Source organism: Erinaceus europaeus, chromosome 2, assembly GCF_950295315.1.
Source record: "Erinaceus europaeus chromosome 2, mEriEur2.1, whole genome shotgun sequence".
Lineage (NCBI taxonomy): Eukaryota > Metazoa > Chordata > Mammalia > Eulipotyphla > Erinaceidae > Erinaceus > Erinaceus europaeus.
Genome location: NC_080163.1, coordinates 32,778,216 through 32,804,124, shown reverse-complemented (window position 1 = coordinate 32,804,124; position 25,909 = coordinate 32,778,216). Strand labels below are relative to the sequence as shown.

The following is a 25,909-nucleotide window of genomic DNA, read 5'->3' as shown; positions in this document are numbered from 1 at the left end:
TTATAGAATAAGACATTTCAAATCAGAAAAAGGTGACTTCAAGGCACCAAAGAGGAAATGGAATTTCCTAGTAATTCTTTCCTTCAGCATGTTCTGTTCTTTCTCATTGTTGCCATTTCCTTTTCTGTTGATAGTAAGCTTTAAGAAAAGAAGATTTGGGGTCAGGTGTTGCCACTCCCACTAGAGTGTATGTATGTTACAATTAGTAAGCACCCAGTCCCCATCTGTGGGGGGAAGCTTCAAAAGCAGGTCACTCTCTTCCTTCCTGATTTCTCTCTCTATCCAATAAACATTTTTTTGTTGTTTTTAGTGATAAGATCTATGGATCATTTAACATGAATGTATAAATCACACTTTAGTTTTTATAATGGGCACTCCATAAGTGTTGGCTTTTAAAAATAATGACATAAGAATTACTATCTACAGACTTGATTAGTAAGCCAAAAGCATGATGAAATAAAACTAAATAGGCTCTATTGTAACTTTAAAAGCCAGATATTCACAAGCTACTGAGACTTCAAAACATTTTAAAATATACTCCATACTTCGGATTAATTTCCTTAAACAGCATTTATTAGTTTAAAGGAATATTCATGCCAAATTGGGCTCACTTGACAGTCTCAGGGGTTGGGCTGGTGCTTGGCAGATAAAAATAGGAATGTGTCTGTGGAAATCTTGGGACAAAGGCAATATTGAGTGAAATTAAAGTAACTCATTTCTATCTTACAAATTTCTTGTCCATAACAAGAAATGATATATGTGAAAGTACTTTATATAACCATAAATCTCAGTAGAAAGTAAATTATTCCTGTGTTCTACCTGGCAAAGTCCTATGTGCTTTGTCTCTAGATAATTTAGATTTTCATTTCAACATTTTTATAGTATATTTCCTTTACTAAGACGATTAATGTTTTTTAACCTAAAAATTTAAATATCATACCACTATTCATACAATGCAGAGTTACAACACTGCCTTATGGTCACTTTATGTTCTTATAAATCATCTCTGACTTTTTATTCAACAAGACCAAACTTAGACCTTAAGCCCAAATATGAATAGGATTACTTCAGACTTCACTCAGCAACTATTCAAAATAATACAAAGGAATGACAATTTTCACTAATTCAGTATATGTCATAGTAAATTGCTTTAAAGAGTTAAGACACATATTTTACTGAATTAAACTTTTAATTAGGAAGGACACAGGCCACTCCCTACAGACAATCTGAAATTAATTATATCAGCAAACCAAGATTAATTACTTCAAACTGAGAAAAGCTCATCTAAAAAATGGTATGCCTTCTAGGATTCAATACGAGTGCCAAGAAAGAAAGATTAATGTGTTTACATACACAAAATGGAGAAAAATACAAACATTTAAACTGTAGCTATATTAATTAGCAAACAGTTATCCATGAGCAAAACCCTGACTATTTACAAGAGGATCAATACAATATGCAAGACCACTGAACTGTATCTCTTCTAATATTATTTTATATTTACAGAGAGTACACTTCTATTAAATTCAAAAACAGGTCTCAAAGGCCATAAAGTTAAATTATTTGTTTTGAATTCTATAAAGTAATATTTTAAACGATGTAACTTATTCATGCCATATTAAAATGGCTGGGCGTTTTGAGTTTACTATAAATGAAATGAACTATATTTTCTTTAACAAAAATAGCATTATGAGCTGAAAATTAACAATCTTGCTCTTCATATCCAAGATCAAAGCCTTTTCTACATCTGGAAAGTGTCCATTTAATCCTTTTTTTAAAAAAAGGATTTTATTTCTTTATTAATGAGAAAGATAGGAGGCGGGAGAAAACCGGACAACATATGCTGCCAGGGATTGAACTCAGGACCTCATGATCCTGGACCAACCCATCAAATCCCTTAAAAAAATAATCTTGGGGCTCAGTGGTGGCCCACCTGGTTGAGTATACATGTTACAACGTGCAAGGATCTAGGTTCAAGCCCCCAGTCCCAACCAGCAGAGTGAAAGTTTTACAAGTGGTGAAGCAGTGCTGCTGCTTTCTCTTTCCCTATGTTCCCCTTCCCTCTCAATTTCTCTCCGTCATAAATAAATAATTTAAAAAATAACTTTAAGGGGCTGGGTGGTGGCACACCTGGTTAAGCACACACATTACAGTGCACAAGGACCTGAGTTCAAGCCCCTGGCCCCCCATCTGCAGGGGGAAAGCTTCACAAGTGGTAAACAGGGCTGCAGCTGTCTCTGTCTCTCTCCCTCCCCCTGCCTCTCAATTTCTGGCTATCTCTATCTAATAAATCTATCTGACTATCTCTAATAAATCAATAAAGATTGCACCTGCCCAAAAGGTTTCTGTTCACCCTACAATGCCATTCCTCTGTCAGAAATGGAGTCTTTTACAGACATTGATCCGTTTAAATATGGCCATTAGATAAAAGGAAAGGGGGAGATGTAGGGAGGTTGTGGGGATGTGGTGGAGCCTGAGAGGTGAGTCCCTCCTGGTAAGTCTCTCTCTCTCTACAGAGGGGTTGAGCAAAAGGGAGAACACATGAACCTCAAATGGTTGGTGGCCATTTTAAGTCTTCCCTGCCTCACAAAACCATCCTGCATCTTTCCACCTCCTGAAGTCTAGCATTCTATAAAACATTAAGCCTGCTCCACCCCACATTCCCTGATACTATGGCCAGTCCTTTTGTTATCTACATATCAATCTTCTGCTTTGCCTTACAAATGACTAAAGGTCTCATTCTTAATTCCCCACAGGGTATTGCTAGTCCTACCAGTTGAACCCCTAGCAACAGTTGCTGGGGAGGTCCATACCATTCCTGGCCCCTTTTGCCCTTCTCTGCCCCTTTCTTAACCATGTATGGTATTGTCAAGACACTTCCGTTTCTGTCTTATCTCTTCAGTGGCCCAAACTGGAGGAGGGTGGGAGTGCAGACCAAGAGGCTGATGCAAGCCATTGCCGTTTGTGCCACGTGGCTTGACCAGGTGTGCTACCGCCCAACTCTGGGGTGCTCAAATGAATAAAGATTTGTATTGCTTTGCTGCCATGAGCTTAGTTCCTGGGTCATTTTTCTCTCTCTCATGACGCTAGCTAGACAAAATATATTTAAATAAATAAAAATAACCTTGAAACTCTTTAGGAACTAAAAAAATAACTAAAAATTGTACAGTTACTCAAGATAAAATATGTCCATCTGTTTTACTGATCTCAAACTTTATGGTTTGATTTTTAACAATTACTATGGAAAATTGTATCATATTCACCTATAACATATAGTAAGCTGAAATAATATTTGGACCCGACAGAAAACATAATTTGTTTGTTTGTTTACCAGAGCACCCCTCAACTCTATTGGGGATTGAACCTAGGACCTTGGTGCCTTAAGCATGAAGGACTTTTGCATAGCAATTATGCTATCTCTCCAGTGCTAGAGCATTTCTTTTGGTTATTTTAAATTTGCTAAGACCAGTCTGACAGCACAGCCTATATTGATTACTCTCCCATATGTATGAAGTGTCGAAATTTTGCACACGCCCAGTATATCAATTAAGTTGAAGCTATTTTCTAGCTTTTTCCATATTGAGTTTCTCATATTTTTCTACAAGTTACTGAGTTAGAAGTGAAAATTATAAGAACATATGACAGACTGACTATATCGGAATTTGTTGGTACAGTTATGAGAAAGTATACAACTGGCAAGAAGATGAATATAACAGTTGTCATAAAGAAAGATGTAATAACAGGGAGCATCAGATGGCTCACCTAGTAGAGCACACACTTGACCATGCATGAGGACCTAGGTTTGAGGCTTCAGTCACCATATGGGGGCACTTTAATGGACAGTTTCATGAGACATGGAGAAATAGTGAGTCTTGTCTTCTCTGTCTCCTGTCTCTTGCCCTCTGTCTGAAAGAAGGAAAAAGAAAAATAGAATACGCTAGGAGTGTTGGAATTGTGCAGATGTGAGTCCTAGCAATAACCCTGGTAGCAAAAAAAAAAAAAAAAAAAAAGATTATACTTAATAGAAGCTGTGGACACCAACAAACTATAATTATTACTGAAAGTTATCCACACAAGAAAACTTTTATACACATACATGAAAAATTTATCCCCAAATGATCATAATTACATTGCTTGTAATTCCAGAAAGCAAAAGGGAAAAAAAGGAATGAAGATTCATCAATGAGAAAACAGATAACCATATTATATTCAAAGAAATATTACAATTTAAAGACTGGACTAGAACTCTAAGAGTCAAATTGTATAAATCTCAAAAATACAAACTGGATCTTAAAATTCATATTCCATAAGTATTTCTTTATAATTTTATGTGAGCTTTAATGGCAGAACAATGTTATTTGTTAATGGCTGCATATATGTATTATAAAATCATTAAAATATGGATGGAAAATATCTATAGAAATTTGAGAATAGTGGTTACATAAGGGGACTCAGAATAGAAATCCATTGTAGGACTACCATGACTGTTTCAACAAATGCAAATTGAGAGTGGTAGAATATTAACATTCATGAAAATTGAGTGTTAGCTTTATTAATCTCTGTACTCTTGTGTACACTTGAATAGCTCTGACAATGGAGATCTAAGTACCTAGTTATATCTTTGAGTGACTAATATATCAGTAGAAAAATGAGCGTAGATGATTAGCATGTAATCCACAGAAAAGCAAATCATGGAAAGAAATACTAACAATCTATAAAAATATGTTTGAATATCTGCAGGGGAGTCGCTTCACAAATGGTGAAGCAGGTCTGCAGGAGTCTATCTTTCATTCTCCCACTCTATCTCCCCTTTTCTTCTCAGTTTCTCTTTGTCCTATCAAATAAAATATAAAAAGGGAGAAAAAAGTGTCTTCCAGGAGTGGTAGTTTCATAGTGCCAGCACCAAGCCCCAATTTTAATGCTAGTGTCAAAAATATATACATACATACATATAACATAAGCTCAAAAACAAAAAATGCAGACCAAAGAAAAAGTGGTTAAGTGATTTGAATAGCTATTTCTCTAAAAATTAGATAGCCCAAAGATATTACAAAAACAAATGTTCTGCCTCAATTATCATTAGATAAATGGAAATTAAAACATTAAATACTTCACATCTATGAGACTGACACAGATAGGCAAAATAACAATGACAAGGGAAACTCTGATGGGAATACAGATTTCTGCAGTCCTAAAAATAGTATATAGAATCTTTAAACAAATATAAATGAAAATACTTGTTCTTCTAGCAATGATATTTCTGAGCACATATCAGCAAAATCTACTCTTATACCACTCCACATCAATGTCTACACTAGAACTTGGATCAAAGACTAAAATTATACAAATGTGTAATAAATACCTGATAAATAAAACTGAAATAAAATATTTTTATCACACACATCCATCCACATATATAACTTCACCTCCAAGGCTTTGATGCTATTCAATTTCCATGAGCTTCATATCTTTACCTATAACATCAATTGAGAGCATGTATCTTAGTGAGTCTCTGTGACCATAAGCCACGCTTGATGGCAGTATGAATGTGGCTGAAGTAGTGCTTAGTAAATATTGCCTATTACAGTCTTGCTCTCGTCTTTCTAAGAATCAATACAAATAGGAAAGGCAGAATCTCTAACTACTGACTTTATTAATCTGATTTTAAAAAAAGTTGCTAGTCTTGTATTCAGTAGAAGAAACTAGTATAGTATCCCTTCTTTTCTTAGAGATGTGGTTCTTGTCATTTGTATTGATCACTGACAAGATACAGAAAGAATGAACACTTTTGTAGCTAGGAAAACAGGTCAGTTTGCAGGGCACATGATTTACATGCCTGAGGCTCTTGGTCCAATCACAAGCACCACATTTACCAGAGTAGTTACCTGAATATTCATATTCATATTCATATTCTCATTCTCTCTCTCTCCTCTCTCCTAGAAAAATATAATGAATCTTAAAGTAAAAAAAGCATTTTCAAAATACATATAAAGTAGCACAGTTACAAAAAAAAAAAGTATCAAGCTTATACAACCCAGCCTTGTCCTGAAAAAGTGATACTAAACTAAGGGTTTTTGTTTCATTTATAAAGCTCTCACAATAGATTCATCTTATATGGCAACATCATATATAGCCCTTAAATATAATTCAGTCTATAATAACTAGGTTTATATACAACATTTTGGATGTTCTAAAAATATATAGATTTACTACTATCAAAAGATTTTATTATACAGTTTTTTAAATAAGAAACAAGGTACTTTCAAAACCTCTGTTATGTCATGGCTATAACCATCCATATCACTATGGTGGTCCTCAACTCACTTCTCTTTCACTTATAGTGTGTGTGTGTGTGTGTGTGTGTGTGTGTGTGTGTGTGGTGTTTCACTTGCCAAGCTTAATTTACTGAAATCCGTGTCATAATTACAGGAATAGAAGGTGATACAAACATACACCATAGAACTGGATGTGTATCTTCTAGAGGAATAGGTAATGGAAAGAAATGAGAGTAGACAGTTGATTATGCAGTTCTAATATAGAGTCTGATGTGTTCTCTTACAAGCCTATGGTGAGTTATTAATATGTCCAGAACATGTAAGACCATGTGACCAAATGCCCCCAAATTGGACACTGTGCTCTTGTAGAGATGCCACAGCCAGAGACAAGAGCAGCCAAGTTATTAGAACACTTACTAAAATACTGCAACTGAGCTAATGACAGGCAAATGCTTTGGAGGCCTTTTAAACTTTATGAATGTTCAACATTAGGTTGTCCCCAGGGATGCTTTACAGTGATATTTCAAAAGCATTTAAAAAAGAAATGACGTTTCTATATTCTTACTCTTAAATCCACTCTAAATTTGCCTTAGTAGATTGATTTCTCTTTCATCATTCCACCCACAAACTGCCTTCGTGACTCTACCTTCCTCAAGTGACACAGATCATGGAAACTCTTGAGACTTGACAACAAGGAACCACAGAAGCTTAAAGTGCCAAATAAGCAACCATGGGAATTAAATGTGTAATAAAGTATTTCTTTTACTTACCTTTTTTTTTTTCTTGATTGGGGGATTGATGTTTTACATTTGGCAGTAAGTACAATAGTTTGTACATGCATAACATTTCTCAGTTTTCCATATAACAATACTGTCCCTACTAGATCCTCAGTCATCCGTTTCTAGGACCTGTACTCTTCCCCCTACCACACCCCCAGCCATCCCAGAGCCTTCTACTTTGGTGCATTTTACTTACCATTTTACCAGTTGTTATTTGTATCTGACTCTCAAGTGATATTTGTAATATGACCTATCCATTTTTCTTTGCCTATTCCAGAGCCTCTCTCCTGATGGAATTCTTGGGTTATTAATTGATTTCTTAAAGTTCACAATTAGTATAAGGTTTATGGAGATAAAAATCTGGCTTAGTCTTGTACAGTGATCAGTTAAAGCATAGGAATTTAAGCAGTCTTTTAAAAAAATCTGTATAGCTTCCTGTGTATATCTACATGCATTATTTTTCAAAACCAATTATTTGCATGTGACCATTCAAATATCACCCCCTTTTTACTTCCTGAACCAACATTTTCCAGGAAACCAGTTGCAACTAGACTTTCATAAGTGTTCATTTCTAAAAATGACACCATGTCCACATCACTTTGATATCAAATTTCATCAATTCTAAATTTCTATTAGTGTTATGACACATCCATGTAAGAGGTGCTAAAATGTAGGGAACTATTTTTTGGAATTAAACACTGTATTTCTAACCCTTAGGAAACTTCTTTATATCATTATTAAATTAATTCCCAGTAGATAAATTTTAGAAGGTCTTTACTTTCCTGTTTTCCGTTATGATTTCTATAACTGGATGGCATCTCTATAAAATCGCATTACCAAAGAGATAGTATTGCTTTGGTTTTTAATTAAAATAAAAGCATTGAAAATTTTGAATTTTATTACATAAGAAAACTCAACAGGCTGAATACAAGTGTGCATTTAATAAAAAGTAAGGAAAATTTTAATGAAAAAGAAAACATCACACTGTTTCTAACTAAAATCTACTCTTAGGGGGTGGGGCTAGATAGCATAATGGTTATGCAGAAACTCTCATGCCTGAGGTTCCAAAGTCCCAAGTTCAATACCCTACATCACCATAAATCAGAGATGAACAGTGCTCTGGTAAAGAAAATAATAAAATCTACTTCCAGAAAAAGTCTGAATAGGATTTTGTTAGCTTTATTAGTTCATTTGATTTGAATACAAGCCCTAACAACTCTGATCTTTTTTCACAATAGTGATATAACACAACAGTGATATATATACTGGGTGGGCTGGGCAGTGGCACACCAGGTTAAGTACACATAGTACTAAGTGCAAGGACTAGCACAAGAACCCTGGGTTGAGCATCAGCTCCTCATTTGCAGGGGGTAGAGGAGAGAAGGACTAAGTTTCACAAGTAGTGAAACAGGTCTGCAGGTGTCTTTCTCTCCTTCTCTATCACCTCCTTCCCACTTAATTTCTCTCTGTCCCATCCAATAAAACTAAGTGACTTAGAGTGAGATATATACAGGCAAATAGACCAGTTTAGACTCTTACCTCACAACATAAATGAAAGCTAAATCAAAAGTGGTTCATAGACCAGATTTTAAGACCTGACATTATGGTCAAACATGGCAGAAAGTTAATATTACTTTCATAGACATCTGATTCTTAGATACAACATCAAAATCACATTTTATGGGAAACAAATTTGCAGGAAAAATATGATGAACTGTGCTTACTAAAGAAAAGTTTTCATTTCTATAAAAGATACTATTTACAAAATGAACAGAACCCATGGATTGGACTAAAACATTAGAGCTAATATCAAGCCAGGGATTTTATCCAGAGTATATATAAATTCTGGCATTACAGCCTTCATCAATCGCTTTTAGAGTTATAGATCTCAACTGACTGTAGTAACTTCACCTGTGCTATCAGTGTATACAAGGAATATAACAGCTTCCTGCTATTGCTACATCTGGTGTTCTCTATTCATTGAGTTCCTTAACCCTGCCCATAAATAAAGTCTCAACACTAAATCCCTTGTTAAACCACTACAGCCCTTTCCTATTAAGACCTTCATTGTTATACCCGCTGAAACACAAAAAAAAGAACAATAGCATCTTCAGATCATTTTTTTTCAAATCTTAACACTGAATAGTCAAAAGAGAAAAGACCTAATTTAAAGTAGTCAAAAGACTTTAATAGACATTTCACCAAAGATGATAACTTGGTTATAAAATGGCACATAGAGAGAAGCTCAATGTAATTGGCCACTGGGAAAGTACAAATTAAAACTACAATGAGACATGACTGATCTTATGCAAATAGTTATAAACAAAGAGAGACCAAAAAGTCTTGCAAAATAGAGAAACTGAAATCCTAATGCACTCATGGGAATGTGAATTGGTAAAATATTTTGGAATAAAACCCTGAAAACATTTCTTAAAATATTGAGCAATTTTACATGTGACCTAATATTTCTACTCATAGATATTTTCCCCAAAAAAGTTTGAAAATATTTATCTACACAAAGACCTATATGTTAACTTTCATATTTATATTCAGAGTAGACAAAAATCAGATGTGTCCAAATACTCATCAGCTGATTAATAGAGTTGAAAAAACAAATGAACAACAACAACAAAAAACATGGTAATCTACACAGTAGTGTATTTTTCAGTGAGAACAATTAACAAATGCTAGACAGGGATGAAACCCATCAAATCTGAACAGACACTTTGCAAAGAATGCAATAATATGTGTATCTTTTATTGTTAGGGAAATGCAAAGCAGAATAATAAGATATCACCTCACATCTGTGAAAGTAGTTATTATTCAAAAGGCAAGAAACAAGTCTTAGCAAAGATGTAGAGAGGGGCCTGGTGGTGGTGCACCTGGTTAAATGCACATGTTACAATGAGCAAAGACCCAGGTTCCAGTCCCTAGACCCCACCTACAGGGGGAACGCTTCACGAGTGGTGAAGCAGGGCTCCAGGTATATCTTTGTCTCTCCTCCTCTCTATCACTCCCTTCCCATCTCAATTTCTAGCTGCTTCTCTCCAATAAATAAAGATAATACCAAAAAAATTAAAATAATATATATACATATTTTAAAAGGAAAAGAAAAGATGTGGAGAGAAGATAACCTTTATATAGTTGGAATAATTGGGATGTGATATCTGGGACTTGGCACTGGAATAAACATGAGACATAGACAACTTGATGTGCTCAGTTTAGCTACACTCTAAATGTGCTCTGCATGACACTATGTCTTTCACTTGGCTAGGAGAATCCTAAAACTTCATCTCAAGAATAATTACTTCCTTCCCCTCAGCCCCTTCAATTGTAATGCAGAAGAGATTACTAGTTCCTGCATTGCCCCAAGTATGTCAAGATTGTTAACCTAACAAAATATAGCTATGGGTTCCCCAATAAAGAAATATATTTTTCTATATATATGGGCCATGCAGTTGCACACCAGGTTGCGCATGCGCTAAGACCCAGGTTCCAGTGCTGGCTCCCCCACTTGCCACCTGCAGGGAGGACCTTCACAAGCAGGTCTTCATGTATCTTTGTCTCTCTCCTTCTTTCTTTTTCCAACCCCTCTCAACTTCTCTGTCCCGTCAAATAAATAAAGGAAAAAGTGGCCTCCAGGAGCAGTGGATTTGTAATGCTGCCACCCAGCCCCAGTAATACCATAGTGACAACAAAAATAATAATGATGATAATAATAAATAAAATAAGGTTAAAAATCTATCAGAAAGACTTCCAATTATTCCTTATTTTCCAAACACATGATATTGCTTTCTTAAGTCAGACTGAACTATCTGCATAATATCCCACTGTGAATGTCATACTTTGTCCCATCCATGACATCTAAATATTAAGCTGCGATGTCTGAGGATGCCTTTTTTTTTTACTTCATATATATATATTTTCCTCCAGAGTTACTGCTGGGCTCGGTGTCTGCACCATGAATCCACTGCTCCTGGAGGCCATTTTTCCCCCTTTTTGTTGCCCTTGTTTTTGTAGCCTCGTTGTGGTTATTATTATTGCCATTGTTGACGTTGTTCGTTGTTGGATAGGACTGAGAGAAATGGAGAGAGGAGGGGAAGACAGAGAGGGTGAAAAAAAGATAGACACCTGCAGACCTGCTTCACCGCCCATGAAGCAACTCCCCTTCAAGTGGGGAGCCTGGGGCTGCAACCGGAATCCTTACACCTGCCCTTGTGCTTTGCGCCACATGCGCTTAACCCACTGCGCCACCGCCCGACGCCCTGAGGATGCCTTTTTGAAACATGTCCTTAATGTTATTAAGGAGACATTGGACACATAGTAAATCAAAGTGTGATGAAATGGGAAGGGTAAGAACATGAGTCAAAGAAAAGCCATGTAGAATATAACACAAACCTTGAAGCAAGGAATAATTCATTTAGAAAAAATTTCTGAATATTTAGCACAGCTATGGGGTTTACAGTTAACAATATCTATATACTTTCTCCATATTTGGGAGCTACTCTCTTCTCTGACCCAACTTTCTACTCCTTTTTCCAACTATGACAGCATCTTCCCAGACAATAATCTCGGTCCACATGCATATTAGATGTCAGGCTCAGGCAAAAAGTAAAGTCATGGGCCTTCTAGAATATACCTAAAACAAACCTACTAGCTTTTCCCAAAACAGAGACCTCAATCTTCATTTGCAACATTCTTGCCTTTAGGTTCATGATTAGTCAACAATTTGTTCTGTATTATATATTAACTCTTTTTCAGCCACCAGGTTCCTAATGATACCATGATGCCAACCTGACTTCCTTAGGCAGAGGACCACACAATGTGTCTTGGAGCCCCGCCTCCCCAGCTCCACTAGGGAAAGAGAGAGGGGTTGGGAGTATGTACTGACCTGCCAATATCAGTAGAAGCAGAAGTAGTAGGTGTATGTATGACTCAGAAAGGAAGAGAAAATGGGACCATGAAAAAAATGGGCAAATATACACAAATATAGACAGGTAGTTGTAGAAATAATAGTTAGCCCATATCTGCAACCTCAGGAGAACTGCTGTAGCTTCCTATGGAAACAATGGTGATACAGAACTCTAGTAGTGGGAATGGTTTGGAATTATATCCCTGTTACGTTGTAATTTTGTAAATCAATATTAAATAATAAGAAAACAGATATTGGCTGGTAAATGATCATTTAGTAATTTAAATAGAATCAAACATATAGGATATAATTGTATGAATCTTTAAAATTGTATAACCTGGTAGAGCACACACCTTACCATGCACAAAAACCCAGCTTTAATTAATCTGTGGTGGAATGGTGTTATAGTCTTTCTCTCCCCACCCCCTTCCTCAGTTTTTCACTCTATAGCTAGAAGACAGAAAAATAACAATAAAGTCTAATGAGTTGTGAAGTCATGCAGACACTGAGCCCTCAATAATAACCCTGATGGGGGAAAAGTCTATCATTTAACTTATTTTTTAAAAATTCACTAGGGAGTCGGGCGGTAGCACAGCAGGTTAAGCGCATGTGGTGCAAAGCGCAAGGACCTGAGTAAGGATCCCGGTTGAGCCCCAGGCTCCCCACCAGCAGGGGTATTGCTTCACAGGCCGTGAAGCAGGTCTGCAGATGTCTCTCTTTCTCTCCCACTCTCTGTCTTCCCCTCCTCTCTCCATTTCTGTCCTATCCAACAACGACAACAACAATAATAACTACAACAATAAAAAAAACAAGGGCAATAAAAGGGAATAAATAAATAAAATAAATATTAAAAAAAAAAGAAATTCACTCCAGGGGACAGGGTGATGATACATCCGGTTGAGTGCACATATTACAATGAGCAAGGACCTGGGTTCAAACTCCCAGTCTCCACCTGCAGGGGAAAAGCTTCAGGAACAGTGAAGCAAGTGCGTCTCTCTCCATCTCTCTCTCTTTCTCTTTCTCTCTCTCTCTCTCTCTCTCTCTCTCTCTCTCTCTCTCCATTCCGTGTCAATTTCTCTCTGTATCAATCCAAAATAAATAATAAAATAATTTTAGAAAGTTAACTCTAATTAGGGAAATTTTGAATCATGTAGAGCCATAATTCATGTTTTGTTTTGTTTTTTCACATTTACATGTATTTGTCATCATCTTTGACTATGGGATGATGGATCTTCCAGGTCAATAGTTCATCAGTCCTTCTATGAAGTAATCAATTATAATGAATATATATATATTTACATATATATATAGTATACTTATATTGAATCTAATTGTTTTTCCGGGTTAATAGCTGTTTTTATTTATTTACTTATTTCCCACAAGTACATATCCACTCTTACTGTTTAGTTTTTATGGCACCGGAGCCTCACACATGAGTACCTCCTCTGTTCTCCACTTTCATGAGCACTGTTCAGGTCTAGTTCATAGCAATGCGGGAGACTGAACTTGGAACTCTGAAACGTCAGGCACGAGAGCCTCTTTGCATAACCATTATGCTATTTCCCTCTACCTCTGACCATGTTCTCCACTTTTAAGGGACAACTTTTTCATTATTTTTGTTTTAGACAAAGACAGGAAAAGAGACAAAAGAGAGACCACTGCACCACTGCACCATCTGTGGAGTTTCCTCTGCTGCCATCCATAGTGCTTCCATACTGAGATGGAGCTGGAACCTGGGTCCTCATGTACCAGAAGGCATGTATTATACCCAGTGAGTGATCTCCAGCACTCTTTTTACTCATTTTTTTTTCTCCAGGGTTATCTGTAGGGCTCAGTGCTTACACTATGAATCTACTGCTCCTGGAGACCATTTTTCCCATTTAGTTGCCCTTGTTGTTATTGCTATTGTTGTTATTGCTGTTGTTGTTGGATAGGACAGATAGAAATCAAGAGAGGATAGGAAGACAGAAAGGGCGAGAGAAAGATAGACATCTGCAGATCTGCTTCACCGCTTGTGAAGCGGGTCAACCCCCCTGCAGGTGGAAAGCCTGGGCTCAAACCTGAATCCTTATGGCAGTCCTTGCTTTGCTCCAAGTGCATTTAACCAGCTGTGCTACCTACTGCATGGCCCCCTCTATTTACTCTTTTAACGTCATTGCTTAATAATCATAGTGATGACTTACTTATATATATTATATATATATATATATATGTCTTTAGAGTATGATATACTTAAATACTTAAACATGAATTCTCCCTTTGACATCCCTGCTTACCTGCTGTGCTTAGTTCAGTCACCCAAATCTTTCCTGATTAACTAAAGACAGGGGAGCCTTCTGCTGGGTGCAAAGAGCCAATAGCTCATCTTCTGACAATGGTGACTATCCTCTGGTGTCACCAAAAAGCCCAGGACAACTCTGCCTCTAATCTCTGCTCCTGCTTGACAGTGCCTATTTGAAACCTGCTGCTTGGAATAGGTGAACGTCAGAAACAGATAATGATGCTGTGGCTCCAGGGCCCCTTCTGCTCAGGGCATCATTTCCTTTCTCTGCATGTACAGTAGTATAACTGGTCTAGGTTGCAACATTCATAGATGCTTCTAAATGTCTGTATCACATTCGAAGTTTTCATCCAACTAAAGGAGTAAATCCCAAAGAGAGATTTTTAAAAATTAAGAAAATTTTGAATTTATGCAAGGCTACAGATTCTGAATCGAGAACTGATTTTTGTGACCATTGTACAAAATTCCAAACTTAAGTAGACAAATATTAGTGGTCACCTTTACCATTCTGGGAAAGTAAATTAAGCAATTCTGTTTTGCAGTTTTTATTGTTGAGTATTAAAAAAAAAAGAATTTAACAGTGGTTTATAAGATTTCAGGGGTATAGTTTCACATCCAAACTTATATAAAGGTACATACTTGTGACAGCTACCTTAATAGTCCATAGGAACAGAATCATAGACAAGATATATAGTGAGCTCACTTACCTTTCCCAGTGTGCTCAGGTATGTACGCCTCCTACAAAATCAGGCTTTTCCCTTATGCATAATTGTGCGCTTTCAAGAAATATAATGTGTTGATCCTGCTGTCTTGATTTGTTAGTGACTGCTATTTAAGGTAGGACTGTTTTGCTGCATATGTTATACTTAGAGAACCTTACAGAATGCTAATTAGAAACTAAATACCTTATAATGTGTTGGAAATAAAAAGATGAATGAAGGAGACAGTATCATCCTAGCACTTAGATAAACCTACATTTGTACATAACACAATCTATTATTATGATGATTTTTAAATTTGCTTAATATGTAAAAACAAAGAGAGTCTACTGTTCCCAGGACAACTTTATCATTCCTTTTATTTCAGAGAGAAAGACAGGGAAGGGGCCAGGCGGTTGCACTCCTGATTAAGCACATACACCATACACGACAGTGCACAAGGACCTGGGTTCAAGCCCCCTGGTCCCCACCTGCAGGGGCAAAGAGTCACAAGTGGTGAAACAGGGCTGCTGGTGACTCTCTGCCTCTCTCCATCACTATCTTCCTTCCTCTGTCTCTATCAAATAAATGAAAATTTAAAAAATAATAATAAAAATAAAAAGATTTATACAAAAAGAAAGGAAGGAAGGAAAGAAGGAAGGAAGGAAGGAAGGAAGGAAGGAAGGAAGGAAGGAAGGAAGGAAGGAAGGAAGACAGTGAGAAGCCACACTAGAGCTTCCCTTGATGGCATAGTATTCTAATGTGGTGCAGAAGATCAAATTCAGGCAGCACACATTATAGCACATGCACTCTATTGGGATCTCCTGCTTCCAACCTATTGTGTTTTTCTGCTTACATGCCTGAGGAGCAAGTCAGGTAGGGACTATCCTTAAAATGTATCAAGACCTATTTGCCACTTTTTTAAATATTCTCTGTACCTGAACAATGACTCAATGACTTGCTATTAGAACTTGCTTAACAAATATCTAATTGGACCTCACCAATAGGTTTCAAGACCTCACTTCTCTGAACCCAACCCAACTAAGGAAAGATAGAAGCAGGCTGGGGGTATGGATCAGCCTACCAATGCCCATGTTGAGTGGAAAAGCAATTACAAAAGCCAGAACTCCCACCTTCTGCACCCCATAAAGAATTTTGGTCCATATCCCCAGAGGGGGAGAAATGATAGAGGAAGATGAACAAAGGAAGGCCATTCATAATTTGTATTAGGTGTAGGTGTGACTTAGAAAGGAAGAGAAGACAGGACCATTTGGGGCAGGGGAAGGCAAATATATATAAATATAAATAGTTATAAAAATAGTCATTAACCCATTTCTGTGACTTTGGGAGAACTACTGGAGTTTCCAGTGGAGGGAATGGGGACACAGAATTCTGGTGGTGGAAACAGTGTGGCATTATAAGATAACCCCTGTTATCTTATAATTTTGTAAATCAATATCAAATCACTAATAAAATAATAAAACAAATATATAAAATAAGCAGATGTCTAATGGATAATGGTATTTATGTATACATTAGGTATAGTATACAGCACAAAAAGATTACTAAGAAGAGACAGATATTGAAATAATACTTTGGACATTGTGTAATATATATACATGTATGTATATATATATATAATTTTGTGCTTTTTATAGCCAAGGAAAATAAGATCCAGAAATAGTAATACTTTAAAGAGGTAGCATTTGACCATGGGTTCTGTTTAATTTGTAAATTGTATTTTTTATAGAAATTAAAATATTTTTTTCTATTTTAGTATATTCAGTAGGCTTACTACCAAAAAAAGGAAGAAGGAGAAGGTAAATTTAGTGATCTACTCTTTCTGAGCAACTGACAACTAGAAAGCTCTTACTAACTTAGAAGCAAGACCTGTTGCAAACTGAAGGCGGTTGTATTCAAACATAACTAGCCCATATAAAGATGCTATGCTTTCATACATTAGTATTACAGAATTTCAACAATTCCTATACTGGAGATCTATCCAGAAACATAGATCAAAAAAGATACATGCACAGCCAAATACATGGTCATACTATTCACAGTAACCAAGATTTGGAAAGAGTCCAAGTGCCCAACAACAGATAAATGTGGTATATATTATATCCACTATGGAATACTTCTCAGCTGTAATAGAAAATGAATGAAAGCTTTTTTTTTTTTTTTTAGCTACAACATGGAACTGAATGGGATCTTGCTAAATGAAATAGGCCAAAAGGAGAAAGATAGATATAGAATAATCTCATTCACGTGAAGGGTTTCAGAAGTAAAGAAATGGAACAAGTAGAATTTAACAAGTATGAACCTTAAGTGTGTATATCTGGGGTCCCTAAGGGAGTAGGGAGCAGGCAGAAGGGACACAATGTCCTACACAGGAGGGAAAGGGCCCTTTTGTGATGGATGAAATGAGTTAACATATATTTGGGGGAAAATGTGAAATTTACCTCCCAGACAATAAAAGTGTAGTAAAATAACACTTCCTCAATAAAAACCAAGTTTAAAACAGAATTACAAATGGCAGGGTGAGTTGGCCACAACATAATGGTTATGGAAGAGACTCTCATGCCTGAGGCTCCAAAACTGCAGGTTCAGTGCCCACACCACCATTAAGCCAGAGTACTGAGCCTTGGCTCTTGTTAAAACAACAAATGTGTCCTCTTGGACAAAATGGATGGAATTGAATGAAGGTGATTATGCTTAAGTAAAGAGATAAAAGACATATCTCACTGGATACCACTGGATGATCTCACTTATATGTAGAATCTAGGGAACTGTAACACATGAATTTGCAAACAAACAAACATCATCATCAACCACAAAAAGAAACAGCAAACTGTCTCTAAAAGTTTGAGACCTATAGTGGGAGAGTAAGGGCATAGAACCTTGGTGGTGGATGGGGTGTGGAATTGTATCTGCAATCTCAAAATCTTGTAAACTACTATTAAATATAGATTAAAATTAATTGATTAATTAATTAATTAAAAATAATCACAGAACTTCAAATTCTGGAAATAAAGAGGAACAAATCTGTTGCTCTATACCAATCAGCAGGGAAGGAGTAAAGACCCAGATTCTGCTTAATAAGGATTTGATGTCTGATCTTACCATGCATTCTAGTATCATTTTCTTTCATTGCATTTTTCTTGGTCTAGTTATAGAAGCCTTTTATTTTCTTTTCATCTCATTGATAGGCTCTATAATTTAGCAACACCACTCAGTTTCTCCCCTCTACATAAAATGTTCTTCAGTCTCCCCCGACCCCCCCCTTTTTTTTTTTGGCCTGGAGAGAGCCACCACTCCCCAGCCCCAAATCCTTTGAAATTCAAGTAAATTTCCTCTGCTTTTAGGAATCCCTTCCCCAACTCTCTTAGCTGAGTTTCACCTCAGGTAAAGCATTAGCCTCATCTTGTGGGTATGTCACTGTTTCATGACTACCTATGTGTTATTTTGTATATGATGCACTTCTGATCTGTGAAAAAGGCAAGAGATTCTGGCTTTTAATGCAGAACCTAGAAGGCAATTAACACCCACTAGACTTTAAATTCTGTTAGTCAACTTCTAAATTAAATCTTCCAACTATCTTACTCTTGTGAAGACTGAAACCCAGAAAGGTAATGAACTAGAGCTCAGATAACAAGTTATGCTCTCTCCTAATCTACCCTCATAGGGAAACGGGCTGGCATGATAGTCTGGAGTAGCAAACCCACCCTTCTTGGTTATTTGCCTAACTTTTTCCTCAAAGTCTGACTGCTACACTGTATTGCTGGCAATCTCAGTTTTCCTCAGTAACAAAGACTTCCCAGTTCAGAATATGTACATATGTGGCAAATAGGAAAAGTGAGTAAAAGTCCAACATGATAAACAGGGAGGTATGTCAAACTTCTATTCATTCCATAAAAAAAAAAAATCTACTCATAATTCTAACTTTGCTTCTTTAAGTATGGAGAGAAGGCATAGCTCATTTGGAAAATCTGACCCAAAGCCCACATTTCAACACAGTGAAATGCTTTATCCCTTACTGCTTCTGCCACACCAGGGTCTTTCTATATTTAATTATTTAATCCCTGGCCAACTATTAGTAGACAGTCAAATCCTCACAAAGTGTTTCCACCAGAGAAGTGTTCTAACATCAGTTCTACAGAAAACATTTTATAAGTTTTCGTGCAATTTTCCCATGCCATTTTTTTCACTCATGGCTAAAAATGTCCATATTTAAATATTCATCATTATGAGCATCTGGTAAAATATAACCCTGTCCAGCAATTTACATCATTTGACTATGGGTCCTCAAGAAGGCATAGGTAAAAATTTCCAGTTTCATTTTAATTTGGAGTTTTAGCACACCCCCCCCCTTTGTGGTTTTCAGTGACTTTGATTTTGCTGATATTTCTCTTATACATTGTTCCTGGAATTTTCTCCAAACAAACAGGTTGCTCTCAAGCAAGTCCTTGTGGATTTTGTCAATAACTCACTACCAAAGGCAAAACAAAGTCACAGATTATCCTCAATGTTTTTGTGAATTTTTTTTTTTCCCTTAAGCCAGTAGAGAACCTGGTGGTGGCAGCTGCACAACAATGCTCATTTACCTAATGTCACTGAGCTATACAGCTAAAAATGGGTTGAATGCTACATTTCATGCCACTATAATTTACCACAAAGAAAGACCAATTTAGAGGAGGTAGTAATTATCCCAAATCCTGGATCAAGGGGGCTCAAAGGATGATTTCTGTAGTTCAGATGAAGCAAATGTCTTTTACTTTCCAGTTTTAAACCAGTCTCTCAGCAAGGTTCTCACCCTCAATACTACTTTCCTCCTTGGAGTGGAGGGGTGGAAAGATGATAGCCAAGCACAATGTAAACCTTAGGAAAGCATATTAACTCCTAGAATCATAACCCTTTGAATGTTGGTTGGACTCTAATGTGATCCCTTAGCTAACAGCTCCCCTGTCTTTCAATTTAGTTCTTTTCAATTCATGTCTCTCACACCAACAGTTAACAGATGTTCACTCAAAGTAGTAAATATATTTCAATTCTGACAGCTGTCAGAATGTAATTCCCTAAGGAACTCTGGACAACTTTGAAGGAAGGCATGGAAAAGGAATAAACAGAGATAATAGATGAGGACCTGGGTTGAGGTGGGGTGGGGGTGTACCTAGAGGCATTCAGCAGTGAACGAAGTGATTCTTCAAATCTCAAAGATATCACAGTGGTGGGCTAATTTTAGAAAACCCTGGGGAATCAGAGGAAATAGAACCAGCAACCAGTGGGCGGACTTACAAGAAGACAAGCTTCATAAAGTGTTCAGAAGAAACTAACAGACACCTAAAAGGAAAAAGGCAGAAGAGTGGACTCATAGGTGATGCAGAGTAGAAAGAAGCTCAGTGAAAACTCTTGGAAGGGTCAAGGTGCAGGCAAATCAGTCTGGTCCAAGGGCTTGGGGAAGAGGAGTGGCTGGAAATGATGCAGAACTGGGGAAGAAAGGAAGCTTACCAGGCCACCTCCACAGGTGCTGAAAGAGGCCAGAGAGTTGGGGTGCCCCAGTACTGCCCCGGTGTAGAAGCAGGAGGTGTCCGGCAGAGTAGGAGGGATTGGGAACTCTGATGCCTGAGTTGGGTGTGGGCCAGGACTTGGCCACTGCTCCACTGCAAAGCGCTGCGCCAGGAACCGGCCATCTCTCCTGAGGAGCAGGTACAGGTCCCTGGAGAAGGCCGGGATCCGCAGTAGCATCTCGTCGCCATCCTGCCCAGCTTGCTCCACTGGGGGTGGAGACGGAGGAGGCTGCGGGTTTGGCAGCTGTTGCCAGGAGGTGGGAGCACCAAGGTCCTGGGCGGCAGCCCCGTTGGATCCCTTAGGCAGCTCCTGTGATTCGAGTTCCTCGTCTTCTTCTACCCCTGACAGTCGCGGGGGCAGGGTCTGGGGAGCAGAATGACCCTCCAGGGGCTCCTCTAAAGGCGCGGGGCCCACTGAGCGCACCTCCCGGGAGCTGCCCGCAGCCTGTGCCCGACCGCCTCCAAAGCCGCGCGCCCCGCCTGGATCCGAGCTGCCTCCGCTTCCACCAGCTGTGTCCACCGGCTCCCGGCGCCAGAGTGCTGGGAACACGACTTCCCACTCCGCGTGGTCTGGGGCGAAGTGCAGCCCTGGGGATGGGGCAGACAGAAGTACAAGACTCACAAGTGCGGTGGTTCCAGTAGCTGCTGCTCTCACACTCCATTAAGCACACAAGGCTCTCGTGTTAATGCAAGGAGACCACCCGTCTAGCCATGAAATGCATGCAACTGGTGAAGCCTGATGATCGGATTACAGACCCCGGCATTTTCAAAATAAAAGCACAATTACTGGATGGGGTGGAGGAAGTGGGAGTCGGTGAACAAAGTTTGGTGGTATTGCAAAGAAAAACCGGTACAATGACTCCAGCACAATTAGATGATTCTCTCAAGTGCTTTGCCAGTGGAAAGAGTGGCTCTCAATTTGGGGAGTTTGCAGTTTACCTCCAGGTGCTGCAAATGCAAAGTTGCAAATATTCACACACACACACACACACACACACACACACACACACACACACACACACACACACACATTCGGAGAAAAAGTAAGGCCAGGCGATGTACGCTTTGCTCCTGAGCGGAGCGTGCCCTCTATTCATCTGCACCCGCATGTATGCTGTTTTTTTTTTTTAATTTAAAAAAAATTTAATTGCTGTCTTGCTCATGGTGCACAGCCTGTAGCCGCCCAGTCTGCCCAGGAGTTCTCTGCCTCTGTTGGCTGGGGACGGGGGGAGGGAGTGAGGAGGGTGGTAGTGGAAGAAAGCAAGCTCAAAAATCCATGGAAGAACTTACCTGAAACGATACCATTCGACAAGACCCCCAGCTGGTAGAGGAGACAGCAGCAGCAGACATGAGTCAGAGTCAGGCTCATCTCGCAGCCGGTCCCCATACCTCGCGGCCGCCAGCGGCTCCCAGCCCCACGCGCCTCCTTGCGATTCACCCTGGGCGCAGCCGCCTCCCCGGAGCGCAAAGCTTCCAGGCGGAGAGATTGCCCGGGCCCTTTGTCTACTGGGGGGCGGGTAAGGGTGGGAGGTGGGGGGGTGTTTGCTGTGTGACTCCTAGAGGCTGCTGGAATACGGGCGGGGTGGGGTGGGGGAGGAGCGGTGGGGGCTGGCAGCGCCGCACCCCTGCAGTGCTCTTGGCTCCCAGGCGAATTAGGTGATGAGTCTATTTTCTGTGTTCTGGAAGTTGCAGGAGTTTCTGAGGCCAAGCAAGCTAGAGCCGGAGCCCCATCATAGAACAGACCTACAGTCAGCCGAGAGTCTGCGGCACCAGGCAGACAGTGATGCCTGGAGGAGGGCTGCCTTCTGTGGGCAGGAGGAACCTGGTGTCAGAGCTCAGGACAGTCCGTCCTCAGGGGACACAGACCCAACAGTCTAATGCAACTAGCTCTGCACGCTCCACCAGTGACTGCAGTACTGAGGCTATTTCCCACAGAGACTGGAGAGGGAGTTGGTGGTGGGATACAGGGACATAAGTTTTGTGATGCAAGGTGTGAGTAAAGCAGAGATGCAAACAGATTCCCACAAGAAAAGGGGGGCCAAAGGATGCCCTCCAAGTTGGCTTTACTTGGACAAAGGTCCCAGAACACCACGCACACAGTTCATATCCCGGGTGGGGCGGAGACCCCAATTCCTTCATCTGACTCCTGATTGGTCACTCTAGGAGGGTAGATTTGCATCCTTGTCGCCCTCCTCCCCCTCACCACCACCCCTGGTTCCTTAGCTGAGGTGTGTGCAGGTAGAAGTGCTGCCCCCTTCCTGGGGTGCCTTCTTTTGTCTATCCACACAGCACACAAAGCAAAACAGTGCAGAGGAGCACAAAGCTGCAGCCTCACTTTCCAAAGACCTTTGATTTGTCCTCTCATCTTTGTCTCCGGGCCTTTTCTAAGTCTGGATATAATGTAATTCGTCATGGAGTGTGCTTCAAAGGTTCTCAGGACTATAGGGGCCCCAGCCATTTCAGAGCTCCTATCCCTTATCCCACCTTATCTTTCGGACTTCCATTCATCACTACTATCAGTTTCTTCTCTCATCTTACACACACACACACACACACACACACACACACACACACACTCTCACAAAGAGCTGATACACAAGACACATCCTTATGAAAGTGTGATTAAGAACGTTAAGTATTGCATGCTAACGTATCAAACTGAGTGAAACTCTACTGTCTGCATTAACCTACCTGTCAGTTTTAATCTTTGGAGAAAAAATTGGCATTAAATATACTTGCTTTATTTGTTGTAGCATTGCAAGTTATCTACCCTTCTTTTTTATATATTTTACTAGTTCAAATCAATCTTCAACCTTTCAGAGCAGACTTTAGAGTGATTCATCTACCCACCATTTGAAGCCCATGGACTATACAAGACACCTAGAAATGGGAGTCAATACAAATCAGTTTCTTAAAAATTCCAGCACTGAGGTTGATTTCCAATATCCTTTGTTGTTTTACCTTGTTGCTCATGTCAAAGGTGACTACTATGCCTTTAAGGGAGGCAGATGATCTTATTTCAAAGGAAAGCCATTGTTTGAATAAGCTGGGTCCTAGAATACTTTCTTTGAGTTGTCTTGAGTTTGAAAAATAAACACAAGGACACTGTAGGTGCTTCTCTCAAGAATGTTCAATCTCCAAATCTTGTAAAATTTCTACAACTATATGTCTAGAGTGTTGGTTTCCAGACACACACGAACTACCTGGGTAACTTGAGAATCCACGTATTCTTCTTTGTGGGACACATTTTATACAGACTGAAAAAAAAAATGAGCATGAAATCACCACTAGTTCTTAAGAAATGAAACAATTATTAAGTTACAGTGAAACATTCCCACTAGTACACAAGTGCTGAGGTCATTCACATATAATCTCAACAAGAGCATAGAAGGAAAAAAAAAGAAGGAAATTATTTTTTGCACATTTTAAAAATTGCACATTTTATTGGATGTATTTGTGATTCCTCAACACTAGACTAGGTGATTTGTCTGATTAGATTAGGTGTATTCAGAAGCCCCATCCATCTATTTGCATTCTCATCTCTGCTTTTCCCCTATCAGCTGCTTATGTTGGTGCTGATATTGTTTCAGTAGTATTTGCCTAATTTTCAACTAGCTCCACTTTTCTTCCCTTTCATTTGAAACAGTGCCATCCTTTGTAGATTTACAAAGGTTTGCATAATTCATTTGATTTGTGATGATTTCAGTACCTGCTTCTCCCACTAGACTATTTTGAACGGTAAGAATGAGTATCTTTTAACCGGATTTTTTTTTTTTTATAAACCTACCTAATCCAATGATAATTTTATACTGAGTAAGTGTGGAAATTATCCAAGCTGCTTTAAAAGAAGATGAAAATTGTTTGTCACATGACATTTTATTCCAATGTTAGTTTCCTTGACCCAGTGTAATACTAGCTTTGTTAGTGACCAGCCACTATCGGCATGATTTATTTGACTTACAGAGAGTGCAATTCTGAAGGAGAAAAGACTTATGAGAAATTTTTGTCCTCTAACTAGAAGAGGTTTAGATGGCCAAATGAGAGCAAGTGAAAGTGAGTCTGAGTATGTGTGCATAGATGTGAAAGAAAATTCTAGTTTAACTTGGAACCAAGTGAATTCAGTGTGGTGAAATAAAGGAGAAAAGGCGGGACTGTGGTATGTGTGGATGCATTACTAACATTAGAAGGAAGAAAAGAGCAGCTGGGAAAAATATGTTGCTTAAGACAGGTCACTACATATGTCACCAGATGATAGCTACCATCGACCAAGAACTGCTTTGTAGGGTGGAGGTAAATGACAAAGCATCAGGATAAGTGGAACCAACTGTTCTTTTTACACAAGGTTCTCACATGTTGCATTTTGCAACCTATGTTTCACTGTAGGATATTGATTTTGATGTCTTCAGCCCTTTCTTACTCTCTTCACTCATTGGCTTTCAGCCTCTTATAACCTAAAGCTAGTCTTAAATCTTTTCTCCTCTAAAAACAACTTAAGAAAACACAACAGATCTTTCACAGAGTTGCAGGAGTTAGCTACTAGCATTCATATCTAAATATGCATCAAGATTTAAGCTAGTTCTAGCCATGACAGAGTAGGAGGAACTGTATTTAACTCTCACCTGAAGCAACATATAACAGCAGACAAAATAGATCTCAGAAGTTTGGACCATAATGTCACATAGTTTCTAATGATCAGTTACAGAAGAATAGCTAATCTAGGTAGTTCTGACTTGAGGTCTCTTGGAATGTAATTCTGTCCTCATAAACTGTTGTGAATCTTTATGGGATTTACAAAAATCATGACTCAAATACTTTCAAAAGAAATTGTCTGCCTTATGTTTTACATGACCATTTTAATGTAACACCAGCTCTACATGATCTGGTATACAAAATAGAAGCCCACACATCACAACCAATTTTACAAATGTGACATCACCCTGATACCAAAACCAGAAAAGTTGGGTGGGGGATATAGCATAATGGTCATGCAAAAAGATTCTCATGCTTGAAGCTTCAAGGTCACAGCTTCAGTCTCCCACACTACAATAAGCCAGAGCTGAGTAGTGCCTTGTAAAACAATAAAAATTAATGAAAAACAGAAAAAGTCAATGCAAAAAATACAGAGTAATAAGCTATTCGATATAGATATATTTTAAAAAATAGTAAATTGAGTCTACTAGTCTATAAAATAATGTAATATGACCACTAATATTTATTTAAGAAAATAAGATTGGTTTAGATTCCAAAATCAATGTAATACACCACCACAACAGGCTAAAGAAGCAAACTACATGACAATATCACTGATAGAGAAAAAAATCTATTACTAGGCAGGTACTGGTGCATGTTGCCATGCTAAAAGACTTAGACTCAAGCCCCTCATCCCCAACTTTGGGG

General features: G+C 38.6%; 1 protein-coding gene across 1 annotated transcript in view; it reads right to left on the bottom strand.

The window, feature by feature from the left end:
- The window catches only part of ADAMTS19 (ADAM metallopeptidase with thrombospondin type 1 motif 19), a 224,764-nt gene extending 202,713 nt beyond the window's left edge, over positions 1-22,051 (bottom strand). The window contains exons 1-2 of the mRNA XM_007528006.2: positions 21,803-22,051; positions 20,454-21,100 (exon numbers count right to left, since the gene is read on the bottom strand). Of these exons, the coding sequence (XP_007528068.2) occupies positions 20,454-21,100; positions 21,803-21,899 (744 nt within the window). The 5' untranslated portion in view covers positions 21,900-22,051. The remainder of the gene's footprint in view (positions 1-20,453; positions 21,101-21,802) is intronic.
- Positions 22,052-25,909: the final 3,858 nt, after the last annotated feature.